A 16,824-nucleotide genomic window follows, 5' to 3' on the forward strand; every position below is an offset into this window, starting at 1 on the left:
TCAATATGAATATTATAATATTAACAAATGAACATAAATATACACCCAGCAAACAAGAATGGATTAAAATTGATTGAAATTTTTTTCTATTCGAATACATATTTTAAATAGCGAAATACTTTTTTTGGATTTAATTGGATTCAATTAGATTCAATTGGATACAATTGGATTGAAAAACTGCATTTCCTATTCAAAATTTTGAATTGAACATTTGTATTCACAATGTGTGTGTTGTGCACAGAAAAAGCTAATATTATTTTTAGATTAAAAGGCATAGAGAAAGATATATGCTCCATGTAATTCTTATAAATGATTAAAAATGCATTCAGGATTGAAAAGCATTAATTTTAACATTCGTGAATCAATATTTCTGAAAATCTGAATCCATTTAAATTCATTTCAATCCATTCTGGTTTGCTGGAGAAAAAAAGCAATAAAAAGAACTACAATTGAAATTATTATAGGCCGCAGAATTCTTAGAACTTTCAGGAATATATGCAGAGTGGAAAGATGGCAAAAAAACTGGAAAACAGGACAGAACATGTATGTATGCAAAAAGTGAAGGGAATAGCGAGATATTTAGAGGCATAATTGAGGTTTAAATAAAGTTCAGTCTTCTCTTGAAAAGTTGTCATTTTGATACGAAAACGTTCTTGTTTTACATAGGCAAGCCGTTGTACATAGCAAATTGTAATAAACTCTATGTAATACAAACAACATCCCCCGTTCCTCGAACGGAACTCGTTCTCGCGACGAGGCCACCATCCGAGAATTGGAGTTCAGCGGTAATATATAGAACGTTCGGTAATTTATTCAATAAACATACAACAAGATCTCATATTCCTCTTTTTTTCTTTTTCTTTTTGTCTTAACCGCGTGTCCAAAAAAAGGCACACACTTTTTTTTACACACATACACACACACACACACACAAACACACAAACACACACACACACACACACACATCTCAATATAATACAGCGATATACAAAATTAACGTTTTGTAATGTTCTGTAGATGTTGAACTACGCGTCGCCACTCCGCGTCGCTATCAGTTTATAATATACAAAGCGAGTGTATCGTAGTGTATTTGTGAACATACATCGTAGTACGCAACCCTGCTCCGACGTCTAGAAAAATCTACATCTCAATGAGTTAGCATTTAAACTGACTAGATCGACTCAGAATATTTGGAGCTTCCTTGTACCATTCAATTGTCCTATCTATGATGAAAGTGTCAAAGTCAGTTGAGACACTTTTTTCGGAACGGATCCTGATATTCAGCAAAATTTTTCTGACTTTAAAAAAAAAACAAATTCTTCTAATAATATCGCATGTACTTGAAAAACTATTTTGACATTATATACTCAATGCTAGAAATGCCAGACAGTTAAGCATATTTGAGACATATTCAGTTTTATATCCAGATAATTGCATCATAATTGCTTAAACAATATAAAAATACATCGTAAATGTATGTAACTTCGTGTATTAAGACATTCATGATGCCTAGTAGTATATTTTTTTATTTCTTGTTTTGAATCTAATGGCTTATTTTCAATTCGAGTGCAAAATATTAAAAAAAAAAATGAATACAAATTAAAAATTGATAAGAATTTATCCGAAGTAGAATACTTAATGTAAAAGACAGACTTCTTTCGATTTTTTTAATTTAATCTTCTTTAATGTGATAAAACGCATTTAAAAAAATCATTTACTGAATCGCATTTATTTTTCTATTTTATGATCGAAAATGTGTTAGCGAACGATCCTACGCTAAGCGTTTTAATTCTGATTATCTGATCTGATTTGACGATCAATGACGATGGAGGACAATTTTGTATCTTAGCACACATTTTGATATCAATTGCGTTCGCCACATTTGATTGATCGCATAGAAATTGTACCGGGATGTACCAGGCAGGGAGAGAGATTGGGAATAGCACATTAATTCGTCTAGAACTCGATCATATTTATAGTAACAAGATCGCAGTAATGAGAGGTAGAGAGCACAAAATATCTCAAAGTACTCCTGATCAGGATTGATGTATTGGAGAGAGAATAAAAAAAGTTTAATCTAAAAAAGATATTTTGGAAAGAGAGAAAGAGTTATAGTTTACTTTCATTATTTCTCTCTTACTAAATTCTCCATTTACTCAGATTTTCTTTTGTTTTTAAATTAAATATAATTGTATGAATCCTAACTCGTACAAGAAAAATTCATTAATTACAGAAATTAACAAATAAATAGAAAATAGTTTAAATATGCGTTATGTAGCAATCCTGATCGTCGGACAAGACAACTGGATGTCCACATAGTACGCTCCATCAAGCGAAAATTTCAATTCGCGGCATATCATGAATTTCATTGTTAATTAGTTTGACACCAATTATTAACTACAAAATCAGGTCGATTTTAACCAAGGAGGAAGGTATTCTTTTCGGCCAGTACGCATATCAGCAACAACATCAAGAGGAACAAGTTCGTTTTGGCGCTTGTCGCCAAACCGCACTGATCCTTGATGTCGCTCTCGCGAGGATTCGAACGTATACAAGACTGTGGCCGTTTTCGCTTGAGACCGGTGAGTGCCTTTTGACAAACCAACGTATTATTCTCGTAGATCACCTCCTCGGGCTTGACACTCAATATCGGTGATGTCGTGTCTCCACAGTTGGTATTTACCACCACCAACAGCATATTGCTATAAGCCACCGACTGTACCATGTACCATCTATGCTCGCAATCTATGTCCATGTCATATGAGTCAAACGAAGCGTTTCGCAGGTACAAGTATATCTGCAGATTCAATAGATATCAAAATATGAAAAAACATCAAGTTAGGATTAGGAACTAAGATAAGAGCTTATATTAAAATAACTTAGAAATACTCTAATTATTAGAAAAACTATCTTAAAAATAATAATATTAGTTATTTACAATGTATCTCATTACTCGTTTTCCTAACCAACTTAGGACCAATTTTTCTTTAGTAAATATCCAAAATATACATTATAATTATATAATCAATTTTAGTAATTTAGTACCTATGTATCTTTTAAATTAAAGTTTACCTCTTGATCGCACACTTCCGGGCGTGTACGATTGATCAGAATATTTTCATCAAAGTTTAATCTATCGTCTTTGTCAGTGATTGGCGGAAGTTTCTCCTCACTTTCGTGATCATCACTGTGAACGGCTGATTCGTCATCACTAACATAGTTATATGCTTCCGCGTTTTCATAATCCAATATGCCCGTTCTTGCCCAAGCCCAAGCAGCATGACCGATCATCCACGATAGTGCTGTCTGCAAATGCTTCCATGGCTGCAACATGACATTTTGTCATTTAATTTTTAAATTAATAGAATTGTAACATATATAATTAGAAATTTTATAATTTCTTAATTATAATATTTGCTGTTAAGATTTATCTGTCGTTTATATTTCTTCACTGAAAAAGAAAAAAGAGACATGTGTGTACATTATCTAATTCTTACATTAGCAAAAGTAATTTAAGATTTCTTTAAAATTTTTTAAATAAAATTAATGACTGTTATAGCAAATACATATACAAAACGAGAGATAGCTCAGCTTTTTCTTTGACTAGCATTCTTGACACTTAATAGTATATTGCAATTGAAAGTGCTCACAGTAAGAAGAATGTTGCCGGCGTTGTTGGTTTGTGAACTTTTGAAGCACACCGCTTGATAATCAAAGATCCTTATCTTCTCGAAGACACCATCCTTAACTAAGCTGCTCATTATCGGACCTCTGACATCACCAAAAAATTTACCAGCGTCTGTCTCGTCCTCGGCGGCGATTATGTAGCCGTTATTGTCAATGAGATAGCATGCCCAGACTTCATCGCCACAGTGTTTATGGCAATTACCATCGCAGTTAAACGTTATGTTCTGGAAAAGCGTTTGCAAGGCAGTGTGCTGGAATTGAAAGCCGACCACCATGGCCGGCGCCTTCCCCTTCGCGTTTTCTATAAATTTATTTTTGCAGATTTAATATCCTGTCATATCATTATATATACGAGTACGTATCATTTGTATTTAAAGCAAGTTATCTGACTAAGTCTTTCTTTAAAATTAATGTTGGAGCTAACAATAATTACTTACTTAAAAGATGTTTCAAATATGGATCTTGTAAATATTATGAATTATATTGATCCCATGTAATTTGGGACGATTTGTTTCTATCTTAACTATCAGTATTTAGGATTTACTACAGTATTTAGGAAATTAAAAAAAAATAAGACAAATAAATCTAATTGAACATTATAAGAAGAACGACCATGTATGAATAAATCGAATAAAGTAAAGAACGCCGAATGGGGAGGGTCAAAGTTAGATGTTACGAATATATTTCAATTATTTGTTCCAAATGTGATTGCGCGCTGATAATTGTCGGATTTTCAACACAATCATTATGAAACGTTTAATATATTCGTGGTGAGTTTCTTAGATTTTATAAATCTAAGTGAGTTCTCAATTAGACTTATTCGTCTTTCTTATTTTCTTTCGCTTATCTTAATCTCATTGATTTTAATATTTCGGAAGGAAATATTCCTCTTCTATTTTGACGACAGTTTGAATATCGATTATTAACTTACCAATAAATACAGCACGACTGGCAGTGACTAAAGTGGAGTTATTGGCACCCTCATCTTCGAGCGGTACGGAAAAAACGAAACTATCCTCATTTATGTAGTACTGCTCGACCGCTCGTTTATACCATACTTCGTCGATAGCACGAGGGTACAATTTACTGAAATGATTCTCCGACAGCGACATATTCTCATCTACTCGAAGAAAATCTTGCCATCTGGTCAATCCATTATGTGTAGCCATAAACGCCAAAACTACCCCAAAGCGTTGTTTGAACTGCTTCCTACGAGAGAAGACACTTCAGAAATAGCGATTCGAATCGTCTACAACTCGAGCTGGCGTTTACTTGTACTTTTTTGAAAAAGTCATTTTAAGATACTTGATATATAACTATAATACAAGTTATACAGGTCTCAAAAATTTGTACGCAAGCTCGCAGCTCCTTTGCGCCACATCTATGGGGGGTTTAATTTCCCAAGTTCAAATAAAGAAGGATAAAAAATTATATCGCAATTATTATCTTGAATTCACAACAATAATTTATTATTTGATTCATGAAAAACTAGATGAGTTATATCTTATTACAAATAAAACATGATTTTACCATTATAGCATAGTATATATTTTTCTATCATCTCGTTAATTACTTATTTAAATTAAATATTGAAATAAGATTGTGTTGTAAAAGATTCAACTATCAGAGGAAAAAAACTGTCTTTTTATAGAATGGCGCAAACGAACGAATAATACTTTTAAAAAATGCTATAAAGCAATTGAAATCAATTGCACGTTGAAAAAATCTTCTTGCGCTCGCAAAGCGTTCTTCTTCTTCAGACCTTCTGATCCTGAAAGATGGCAATCGCCCTACGACTTGCAAGCTAATTAGTGCTGATCCCAAAGTGTTGAAAGTGATGAAGAGAGAAAGAGAGTAAGAAGAAAAAAGCAGAAGAAAAGAAAATAAGATTATATCACATAAAAATATTAATTAATATACTGAACAAGTACTTTACAAAAAAGATAGCAAATTAAATTAAGAAAAGAGAAATCGCGAAAGATACAATTCTCTATCAATTTTTCTGTAAAATTTATATACATATATATAATACAAATTTTTTAAATTTTAATTAACTTAGAAAGAAGATAATAAATACAGTTCTCTAATGAGAAATGAAATAAAATTCTATGAAAAAACGAGAGAGGAAAAAATAGAGTTAAGAGAAGAGAAAGATAGGGAGAACCGACATTTGCATTATAATGTACGATTCAAACGGTTGAAAGTTAATTCGTTATTTTCTAAGAATGTAAGGTGCGTTGTGATGGCGTTACCTGGTCATCTGATTCATCAGCCTAGCTAAAGGTCTGCATGGCGTCAAAGTGGTAAGACATTAGTCAAAAGGAATAGGTGAATTTTCTATCCTCATAGAAACAAGACAGAGAAATTGAAAAGAAAGAACTGTGCATAAAATAGAGAACTAAAATAAAAACACGGGACGGAGTGTTTCAAAATGAGCACGTGTAACGTTTTAACTTTGATAAGGAAATAATGGTAGAGAAAGAGCGACGTCTCCGTCCTAAAGATGTGTTGAGTAGCGATTAATCGTTCCAGCTTTATTTATTTTACGTTATAATTCATTTTTTATATTTTATCTTTATAAAAATTTGCATCTATTTGTGATAGATTATCAATAATCATGCTACTGTTTAATATTAAATATTCGTTATAAATTTAGAATTTAAATCTATCCAATTTTTGTTATAATTCTGATCAATAGCTTCTTTATAAATCAATTATCAAAGTGATAAAACAATTAACAATGTTAATTTTAATGCAAGAGTTAATATTATCATTAATTACAGAGTTGCATCTATATAAGAATAAAAACAATATGAAATATTACAAAATGCGAATAGTTGTATTAGTTTTGTGTTATTTGACCGATTAATCGCGCGCTAGTTTATGCGAATAATAGGGAAAAGGAAAATTCGTTCATTGTTTTTCCAAGTAGTCTAGTCATGCTATGTAAAGCACTCTTATGTATTAGCTAATAAATCGAAATTATGCTCACCCTGATTCCTTGTTGCTGGGATTTGGTGGGATTTGCTGGGCAAACCACTCGGTTACCTTAGCATCGTATACTAGACTGAGCAGCAGATTCCTGTCACAAAAGTATGAATTCTTGTTCTCGGCCTTGTAGGGCTTAGCTGTCGCACAAAAAATTTAAATGCTATTAATTTTAGTATTGTTAGAAACATATTTATTAAAGCAACGCTAAAGATAAACAATACATATGTATAACAAGATAGTAAGAGATGCATATAATAAGAGATGACTTACGATTGGAGCTGTGATTTGAACTCGTAGCGGAGTGTTCTGGCGGTTTGGATCGTTGCTTCATGTCGATCCACTTCCAGCCTGGTAGGCGGGTACGCTCCAGAAAATGTAAGAGCTGTGATTCCGAGGAATTGAACCTATGTTCACCCTCGTAATGATACCTAACGTTTACAATAAGAAGAGTATGTGTATAAATAGATCCATAAGATTGTCGCATTTCATTAGTTTATTAACCTACTTTTCTTCGCTGAATATAAATTTCATTTTAATATAGCTAAACAGAATATAGCTAAACTTTACATCAATCAGAATTATTTTAAAAACTCATTCGGGACTTACTTGCAATATAGCCAATGAGGATGCACCCGCCAGTTATTACCCGCGAAATAATCTGTCACGTTTTTCCCTACAATAGTTCAATTCGTTCAAATTTGACATAAGTGATCAAGGTCAGCGACGAAAGCCTCGATAAGTTAAAAAGAAAAAAATAATAATTCAGTTTAACGTCCGAAGCAGAAATTGAAATTGTTATCATCTTAATAAGCTAATAATTTCATAAAGCGATAAAAAAAATGTTAAACTAATCGCTTTTTTATCGTTATGAGTAAAAAAATATCATTTGTCGTTGCGAAATATAAGGATCGCAGATTTTTCCTAGAATGTTAATACAGGAGTTATGAGATGTATGTATAGGACTTTGTTTAGGGCAAGTAAACTTTCCTATCGGGAACTTTAAACTTATACAAAGCATTTAGCAACATTCAATGTGAATTTCACAACCGATACAATACAAAACTTATTTGTGAATATCTTTGCGACTCCAAACTGCGTACCAAGTGGGAACTTTACAGCAAAACATTGTAGCTTGCAAACTGTCATATATCTATACTTTGAATGTAATCCCATAAAACAGAATTACATTCAAAGGAAAAATATGCTTCGTATATTTTTGCGGAGGTTTTCATAATCACATTATTGTCGCCAAATTTTTTCGGCATCTATTTGACCGATCATGTCACCTTCTACTTGAGTAGTGTCGAGTCTTAAGAGTCTCGAATTTTATTATCAATTCATTAGCGTTTTTAATAAATCAATTAATTTCTCAAAGTACATTTAAATAGATAATTTACAGTAATAAGTTCAAATAACAATGCTCAATATTCTGCGTAAAATAATTTCGGACAACTATTGTTTTAAAAATAGAAAATGTAGTATGTTATTAAGAAGACTCAATATAAATGCAAATAATCTAATATTGTGTTATTGGAAGCTTTCGTCGCTGTAAGATAGTTCGCTAGAATGAAATGTGTACCTTTAGCGTGAGATCGATGTATCTCCTCGGTAGCGTGCACGCGATAATTTCCAGTATGATCGTGTTCAGGCAAACTGACCACTACCGTAAATGGAGTGTCCATTATTCCCGCGTAATCGTATTTTCTCTTTACTCTGCCGACACGTTTCTAAAGCAATAAACAATATTATAAGCAATCAATTGAAGTATTATAATCATTTTATAAAAGACTATTGTTTCTATTAATTAACTATTGTTATTGTTATAGATTATTAAAGAATTCTTATTTTTTTTTTTTTAGAAAAGACGTTTCTACGTAAACATTTAAAAACATATTAGATTTAAATCAAAATCCTTTCTAAAGGAAACGAGTGATAAAATAATAAAAATCTAAAAAATACAAACTTTAAAAATATTAGATTATCATTTATTATTTTGATATTGTTTCTCTCCGAATAATAATGAGAATTTTAGAAAAACCTAGTGGCAAAAATGAAATCCTCGTTAAATAAATTGTACATTTATGAATATTTATCATTAAAATATCATGACAGTATACTCACCATGTCATCGTAATGATATTTTGTATAAAGCGTCGCGCTACCATTCATCTGATTCACCACATTGTTGCGAAGCTGCGAAAAGATGCAATAAACTCGTACATAATTATTTGTTACATGTAACATTTAACGATAGTAGTACTGAAAATTTCAAGAGCGTGTCATTGACGTTCTACGATTTTTATTTCACTTTTTGCCGACTTTTACAGAAATTATTTTTTATTTGTTCTAAACCTGCCAAAGTTTATGGAAAAAAATTTTATTGCTTTTTTTTATTTATTTACCATCTTGATTCCTTCGTCAAAGTCTCTGGGGCCCGTATCGTGATCCATTAGCTCAACTTCCGCCATATCGACGCTATTATATGCTGGCTTTAAGATACCCTGAAACTATTTTTATAATACATATTATTTTTACTACTTATATTTATTCTTATCTTGTTACATCAAAAACTCAATGTCGCTAAAAATAGTAAAGATTTTGCAATTTCACGCAACATAAACGTCAAATCGAGACATAAATACGTGCGTGCAAAAAAAAGTTAAATACGATAATATAATTTAAAGAGCCAAATTACCACTGGTCGAAGATCAGGATGAATCAGGATGAAACCATTGTTGGTCACAATGAAAGCGTAACCGTTGACGCCGAGCTGCTCCCACGAAGATAAAGAGAAAAAGAAGATTGTATTAACATTTGTTACGCTGTCAATTGATGCACCGTGTGCATCATAAAAGCTAATGGATATTAATAGCATTTTCATGTCACTCTTCTTAATAGAGTCGTCATATTCGATGTCCAAAGAGATATTTAATTTTTCATTCATGTCTTATTTATTATTTTAGTATTGTATTGTTTCATCGTGTCGGATGATATTTATTGTGGATATATATATTTATTTTTAATTCCTCTTTCTAATCTACGTCAACAAGAAAGTACCGAGCAAATGATGAAAAGTGAGAGAAATAATCAAAGTGCTGATAAATACTAGTTGATTTTAATTTTGGCGTCTACTTATATTTTTGGTTTTAATTAATTTAAATTAACTCTTGTTTTATTTCATAATTAATTGCTAATATATAGATTTTTATTGTATAGATGTTATATTTTACGTGATAAAGTATCCTAAACTGATACTCTCATCTATAATTTAATTATTGTTATTTATAATTGATAATGATAATAAATTGTAACTTTTGTAAAATAAAAATATGTAAATAGCAATAAAAAAAAATTACTTACCATGTGTGGAATCATAAATTTCTCAATTTCGTCGATTGGTACGTCCGTGCCGGCAACACCGAGTAGATTGGCGATCATTGTCTGCGCAGACAATTATTGATACGTTAATTAGAGAACCTGTATTATATGTCGCATTGCGTGACGTCTCTATTATATCATGACAACGTTATTATGTTGAAATAAATTACGAATTATCATCATCTCAAGTCGCATAACCAGAAGCGTATCTACCTTCTCCAACAACGTTCTATCACAATGAGTTCGTCTACATAAACACGTTTTCATATATCAAAAAACCATATGTGTGAGAAATGATCACCCCTCGCGTGTGTACAATAATGAGTAATACGGTCTTTTGATCGTTTTCAATGGCAAAAAGTACGTATAAATAATGATATGTGTACAATATTTTTGAAAAATAAGAACATTAAGTAAGACTTAACTTGTTCGAGTTAGTGTGGTAATTAATTATCCGTTATTGCAAATTTTACAGTGAAATAGTTACTGCAAAGTTTTGCTGAATGAATAAAATGTGTATTAAAATAATATCTATATTGCAATGAGAAGTAGATTGGAAAAATGTGTTCAAATTATAAAATGTCGTGTATTAAAATTAAAGTATTTTTGTTTTGAAAATGTTTAAAAATGCGCGCGAGAGGGACGAGCAATAAGAGTGTAAATTTCTTGCGATTAGACGCAATAACTAGTTCAACTACTGTTTTAATGTGTGTGTGTGTGTGTGTGTGTGTGTGTGTATGTGTGTGTGTGTGTGTGTGTGTGTGTGTGTATGCTGTGCGTGTGCGTGCGTCTGTGTGTGTAATGATGATAATAATAATAATAATAATAATAATAATAATAATAATAATAATAATAATAATAATAATAACGATACACAATGAAAACTCTATAATAATTAAACAACAAATTCTCTCTATAATTAATTATATAAATAATAACAACATCTGACGCAGGCTACCCTAAGTGTTAGTTTAAGTAACAATTAGCTTTGTTCTTTCGAAGTGACGACCTTTCTTTCCTTTTTTTTCTCGTTTTTAATAAAAAACAATTTAATAAAATATTTTACTTCTATATTTTATTTGATGATGTTATAAAAATAATACAGATTAAACCAACTTATGCAATCAAATTTTTTGTTCAATTCATACCCAAGATATGTACATGCGTGTATGTAAGATTAATTAAGATAATTTTGAGAGGTCGTCGCTTGAATTAGATCTACGAATATTTCTGACTAACAAAATCTAGCACTCAATAAATTGCCAAAATTCATATTATTCATGTACGTGCGTGCCTGCTGTTACTTGTAATAAAAGGAGCAAGTGTTTAGAAAAAATAATAATTATCATTATATAAAGTAAATCATCATTATTTTCATTTTTATAAAATCTAATTTCAAAATTCTCTATAAAAAATTGTTAAAAATATAATTTTAATTTTATTAACGAGAATTGTTTCTGAAAATCCATTCGCTTGCTCCTTCAGTTAATATTTCTCTCTTTCATTATGTAGATATATAGTAGTCACTGCAGAACGATCTCTACGAATCAATCTTTACGAGGATATTATTTTTCGCCGAACGCAATCCAACAGGCGGACAGAACTTTGCCTTTTTTTCTACTCGTCTCGACAGGACACAGGGTAGACTAACGTACCTAAACCTACCTAATGATTTGAAATAATTCCAGTAACTAACGTTAGAGATCAACATAAGATATCAGAGAGTCGAATGTGGACCTAAAAGAGATCTATGTGCATCTACGACCTTGTTCCAGCATCATTTACATCGCGATTATATTTTTTATACATTTAATAGCTTAAAGATTTTAATAGATTAAAATATTTCGTTCCTTAATAGAGACAAAAAAATAAAAATGATTACAATGTTGTTTAAATAATATTTTTTCAAAGTAAATATTCTTCAAAGTTTTACGAATCCAATGAGTAATAAATTAAAGTCCATAAAACGACAATTAAGAGTGATAGCAAAGATAAGGTCGTAGGTCGTCGATTGCACGAAAACGAAAGATAAAGATACAGGATGTACTATATGCATCATAGAATAATTTTGCTTGACTTTTTTGTTTAGCTGCCAACCTCTCTTGTTTCAGTCACCCAGTATGCTTCATTCACCAGCACCTGCCTTGTGATGTTCTGTGGACAAAGAGGAACTTAAAACCAAAGCAAGTGCAGCATGAATATATACTCCTCAAGGAAACGTGATTCGCGAATTTTGCGACTTTTGTCTCGTTTAACATTTTTGGGTATTAATGAAGAAATCACATTTACACCATTTGAGATATTGAGAGAATTTACAAAAATGTTGCGAAGAATGTGAAGGCATATGAAAGCGCAGACAACAGAAAGAAAAAAGTGAGTGATATTTGATAATGAATGCTGAAGAGAACTATCATTTTATTTCAACATAAGGAAATCTTAATTAACCTTTAGGCTGTCTTTTCGACAACGTACGAAACGCACGACTGTCATCCTTTTGCCGGTCAATTTTGAACTTTATTTATAAAATAACGGACAAATACACACAAATCTTACCGCGTTATCACGTCGATCAAACACTGGCATGCTGACCGAAGTCATTAGTTTGTATTCCTGCAGTTCTTTGGTTTGATCGATCTGATCATACCGCCATTTCTGATTGCTCACATATCGCCGATCCTGTTCCTCTGAGTTGAGAAACTTCTTATTTCTTTGATAGAGCAAAAAGCGATTTTTCTGTTCGTCATTTTCGCGTTGCTCCCATAACCAATCGGTCATTTTTGGATCAGTCACGTCGGCATAGACGGGTGTCCAGATAGTAGGATGATCCGTGCGACCTAGCACTAAGGGCCTCGCCATCACCGGTACATACTTCAATACCTAGCAAATTCGAAAAACTTAATAAATCTAATACAACTAAGGAGAACAGGCGATTGAGAGCACTTACTAATACAGTGATGCAGAGAGCACTTACTAATGATAAAATTCTATATTCTGAGATCTTCCAAATTAGTTGATCGGATGTTTCGGCTCCGTTCGAGCCATCTTCAGCGATTTATGTTTTGAAGTAATTATTGGCATCGCTGAAGATGGTTTCAGAGATCTTACAAATACATTAGTTGATCGTAATATTTGTAATATATTTTATCACGCACGAAGTATCGCGTTAGTGAGAGCTCTCAATCGCTCAACATTCTATTTTCCTTATTGGTATTATTTCAAGAACCTGAAGTTTTAATTTATTGAAATCTAAAGTCATTATGATGAAGCAAGATAGATTTTCATATTCCAGTAAAAGTTTTATTCATTTATTATTTTTATGTCAATTTTAGTTTATTCATTCGAGCATCTCGAAAAGACTCGCCCATAATCTTCCATGTTAAAACTTCTATGATTTGTAAATTTAGCATTACGACTGTCTATTTCAGTTTTAACAGTAATTTTTTTCCAATTATTTTTATCAAATATTAATTCTTTAGAAACTTTTTTTATTTGTCAGACTTGAAAGTAATTTCAATCAACTGACCTCTTCTCTGACTTCCGCCGGCGTACACAAATGTACATAGTATCCTCTATTGGCGCAAGCCATCCATTGCACTTCCCGCACATCTGCAACCTCTCGACCGATTAGATAGGTAAATACTCTAACAGGCATATCGGCCTTCAACGGCTCATCTGGATTATCCTTCCAGTTATATGCCTCAAAAATATCCTTGTAATTGTATGGTACACCGTCGGTGATTAGCATGATTGCCTGATTGCATCTTGCACCTTCTCGCTCGTTGCGGAATGTTTCAAGTAACTCAAAAGCAGTCGTCAAGGCCAGAGAAAAGTTGGCGATCCTCTCTGTATTGAGATTCGAAATAGCTCTCTTCAGCTCGCGTACGTTTGCCAAATTTGCCTGGACCAAGGTGCCATCAAAACATGATACTACCTGCAAATTCATTAATAAATATCAATTAATATCACTCTACTAATTTAATTTATATTTTTTTTCGTTCTTTTAGATTGATAAATTTAATTTTGTCGATTGATTATTACCTCTTTAGTTTCATTAGAGAATGTAATGATATTGACGAAGTCATTGTTACCAAGGGTATCAAGGATGTTATTTATAACGTGCTTAGCAATTTCTCGTCGTATACCAGTCATGCTACCAGACGTGTCCATCAGAATAAGAATATCCTTTGGACTGGTGGCTGCTTCAATGTACCAGCTCCTCGTCCTGCAGTCGAATAAATCCACTGACTCTACGAACCAATTCGTGGCAGGATATTGACGCATGAAACCAGTCGCGCTGCCGAAGTATTGCCAGGACAATGATGGATCATGTTCATAATTATTGATGAAAGTACGATCGAGTTCCTCGGACCATTTAATTGCTCGGATGACATTCGAAGCGCGATCATACACATTCGTGGGTACGTGCACCGCTGACATATTGAGGTTCACATCACCACCGAAGTGAGGACTATACTCAAGGTTGATACTATTATTCTTTGCGTCGATAAACTCGAAGGACTTCGGCGGATCCACGTCGGGTGATGACAACGCCGACATTTCTGCCACGTCCATTATCCTCTGAAAGCAAAAACAAAATTGCCTAATATGCTCAAATGACTATAATTTGCAATTATGCTTTAAATAAAATAATAAGTTCAATAATAATAAAGAATTAAATCTATCCAATGTTATTAAGAATTTTAGCGTAAATGAGATGAAATAAAAGAATCGCACTCTGATAGCCGAGATCTTGGACTCCATCATAGTCTTAATGTCCTTAGCAATCTCGTGAACAAGAGCGTTTCCGTCACGTGGCGTGATATCCGCCGTCTTGTAGCCGTCTTTGAACTTCTCCACCTTCGTCACGAATTTGCCTAATTGTGACAGCTCGAAGCCCAGTTTGTGCGCCCATCCTTTCACTCTGTCAATTAAAAGAGTAAAATAATCATTAAAATAATAATAATTTTTAAAATAATAATTTTAAATAAAAATGATAATAATTTTAAAATAATAATAATTTTTGTAGAAAAATTTGGATAAAAACATTTACTTTATTACTATTTTATTTATAAAAGATTAGTATTGTCGTATGTTATTTTTTGTTCATAATATTTTTTCATATTGCGGAGTTAATAAAATGGAATAAAAACAGTTTGTTCATAGGATAACAAAATTATGTGAATGATAATTTAATTGATTGCAACAGCAATCTAAAGAAACGAGTTATCTCATTCATAAAAAAAATCGATTCCTCTAAATGAAGTGATGAATCATAACTCTTATCTTATATTATATGAGTAAATGAAAAAAAAGTTATTCTAATTTTTTGAAAAAAGATAACGCGTTCATATAAATTTGGAGTACACACACACACACACACACACACACACACACACACACAAATCCAGTTCATATTTAATAAATTAATTCTCAATAATAATGAGATTGTAATAATAATTTTCGCGAAACAAATATTTGCTAAACAATTAAGCAATTTTCACAAGATTTTTTTTTATTTCCAAAAGTACATCTTTTGTGGAACATGCCGTCATTACAACGATTCCAAGAGACACAGTCCTTCACGGTTGACCTAAATATTATTTATCGCTTCGTTACTGTAAATGAATACGGATCAATCGAGTTTGTGTTATTGCCATAGAACTAAAAAATACTGTACCGCAAGAGATTACAGAAACAAAGGTAGACAGATGATTGCCAGGCCACGAGGTACTTACATATTATGGGAAATGCTGTCGCTACGATCGGGTACCTCGGTCAGGATCAGAACGACGATGACAGGTATAAAGCAGGACCTCATAACTTTCCCTGATCACCTGCTGGCCGCCTTGGTCCGCTTTAGGAGGGATTGTTCGTGCGCGAAGACACGGTAAATAAAATTAAGGCTCGCGTTTCACATCAAGAATGACGACTACGATCGTTCTGCTCGACGTCGATCGTCGCCGTCGTCGTATGCGCACTCACTAACTTGGTAGCGACTCACGCGGAGCCTATAAACGCTTTTCAGGTTTATCGATTTTCCGACCAGGCTTGCGCATGGAAAACACGAGCAAGCGACGCGTGACTACGACAACTGTCGACTATCAGAATTAATCAGAATTGATTGGATTGTGTATCTCTTGAGTGTGTTCGACTATCAGGAAAGTACAATAATCGTTAGGGTGTTAATTAAGAAATAAAATTTATTATTGTTAAATTTGTTACTATTTTGGACGATATGTTCGTTAATAAAAATCGTTCATCAAATTTGGTGCATCATCGATGTGTACTATTTCGTATATGTATGTCGTTTCTAAGTGTTGTATCATAACGCACAAAAATTATCCTTTGCCTTTCTTTTCTACTTCGGATAATATAAGCCACAATAGAATATCTTCTTGAATAAAAGATCTGTGAAAACAATAGAAAAGAAAATTTAGTTTAAAAATATTTATTTCTTATTTAAGGCCGGTATTCGTAGTTAGTGTTCTTATATTTAAGATCGTCTAGAATAGTTTTAAGATGCCAAACGAGAATGGATTGAAATGGATTCAGATTTTCAAAAATATTGATTACGAATGTTAAAATAAATGCTTTTCAATCCTGAATGCATTTTTATTCATTTATAGGAACTGCATAGAGCATATCTCTATGTCTCAATCTAAAAATAATATTAGCTTTTTCTGTGCATTGTGAATACTATTCAATTCAAAATTTTGAATAGAAAATGCAGTTTTTCAATCTAATTGCAGCCAATTAAATCTAATTGAA

General features: G+C 32.4%; 1 protein-coding gene and 1 long non-coding RNA gene across 8 annotated transcripts; one reads left to right on the forward strand and one right to left on the reverse strand.

Moving 5' to 3' along the window:
- Window positions 1–615: 615 nt before the first annotated feature.
- stj (voltage-dependent calcium channel subunit straightjacket) lies at window positions 616–15,932 on the reverse strand. 5 transcript variants are annotated; one of them, XM_087414852.1, is made up of 19 exons: window positions 15,792–15,932; window positions 14,791–14,977; window positions 14,095–14,634; window positions 13,580–13,987; window positions 12,610–12,933; window positions 12,154–12,210; window positions 10,039–10,119; window positions 9,374–9,448; window positions 9,081–9,185; window positions 8,800–8,871; window positions 8,258–8,405; window positions 7,285–7,336; window positions 6,949–7,106; window positions 6,680–6,815; window positions 5,940–5,972; window positions 4,619–4,896; window positions 3,651–3,988; window positions 3,073–3,324; window positions 616–2,797 (listed from the first exon to the last, which is right to left on the reverse strand). In XM_087414852.1, the coding sequence occupies exons 1-19, from the start codon at window positions 15,872–15,874 to the stop codon at window positions 2,417–2,419; spliced, it is 3,708 nt and encodes a 1,235-aa protein (XP_087270978.1). In that variant the 5' UTR covers window positions 15,875–15,932; the 3' UTR covers window positions 616–2,416. The 5 variants fall into 5 exon arrangements, with proteins under 5 accessions (XP_087270978.1, XP_087270977.1, XP_087270980.1 ...); XM_087414851.1 differs by having other exon boundaries at window positions 7,285–7,351; XM_087414854.1 differs by lacking the exon at window positions 12,154–12,210 and having other exon boundaries at window positions 7,285–7,351.
- Window positions 10,292–16,320, forward strand: LOC147907125 (uncharacterized). 3 transcript variants are annotated; one of them, XR_015547828.1, is made up of 6 exons: window positions 10,292–10,416; window positions 11,569–11,697; window positions 12,168–12,429; window positions 14,103–14,535; window positions 15,716–15,943; window positions 16,082–16,320. It is a non-coding gene; the product is annotated as an uncharacterized LOC147907125 (long non-coding RNA). The 3 variants fall into 3 exon arrangements; XR_015547826.1 differs by lacking the exon at window positions 14,103–14,535 and having other exon boundaries at window positions 15,582–15,943; XR_015547827.1 differs by lacking the exons at window positions 11,569–11,697; window positions 14,103–14,535 and having other exon boundaries at window positions 15,582–15,943.
- The last annotated feature ends 504 nt before the right edge of the window (window positions 16,321–16,824 follow it).

Source organism: Acromyrmex echinatior, chromosome 16 (genome assembly GCF_024713525.1).
Source record: "Acromyrmex echinatior isolate Ae372 chromosome 16, ASM2471352v2, whole genome shotgun sequence".
NCBI classification, from domain to species: Eukaryota; Metazoa; Arthropoda; class Insecta; order Hymenoptera; family Formicidae; genus Acromyrmex; species Acromyrmex echinatior.

Excerpts from the sequence above, each read along its gene's own strand:
- stj (XM_087414851.1), bottom strand. The coding sequence starts at position 15,874 with ATGAGGTCCTGCTTTATACCTGTCATCGTCGTTCTGATCCTGACCGAG. Across the intron at positions 13,988-14,094 it reads TCTCTAATGAAACTAAAGAG|GTAGTATCATGTTTTGATGG; the intron begins GTAATAATCAAT and ends ATGAATTTGCAG. Across the intron at positions 2,798-3,072 it reads CGGAAGTGTGCGATCAAGAG|ATATACTTGTACCTGCGAAA; the intron begins GTAAACTTTAAT and ends TTGAATCTGCAG.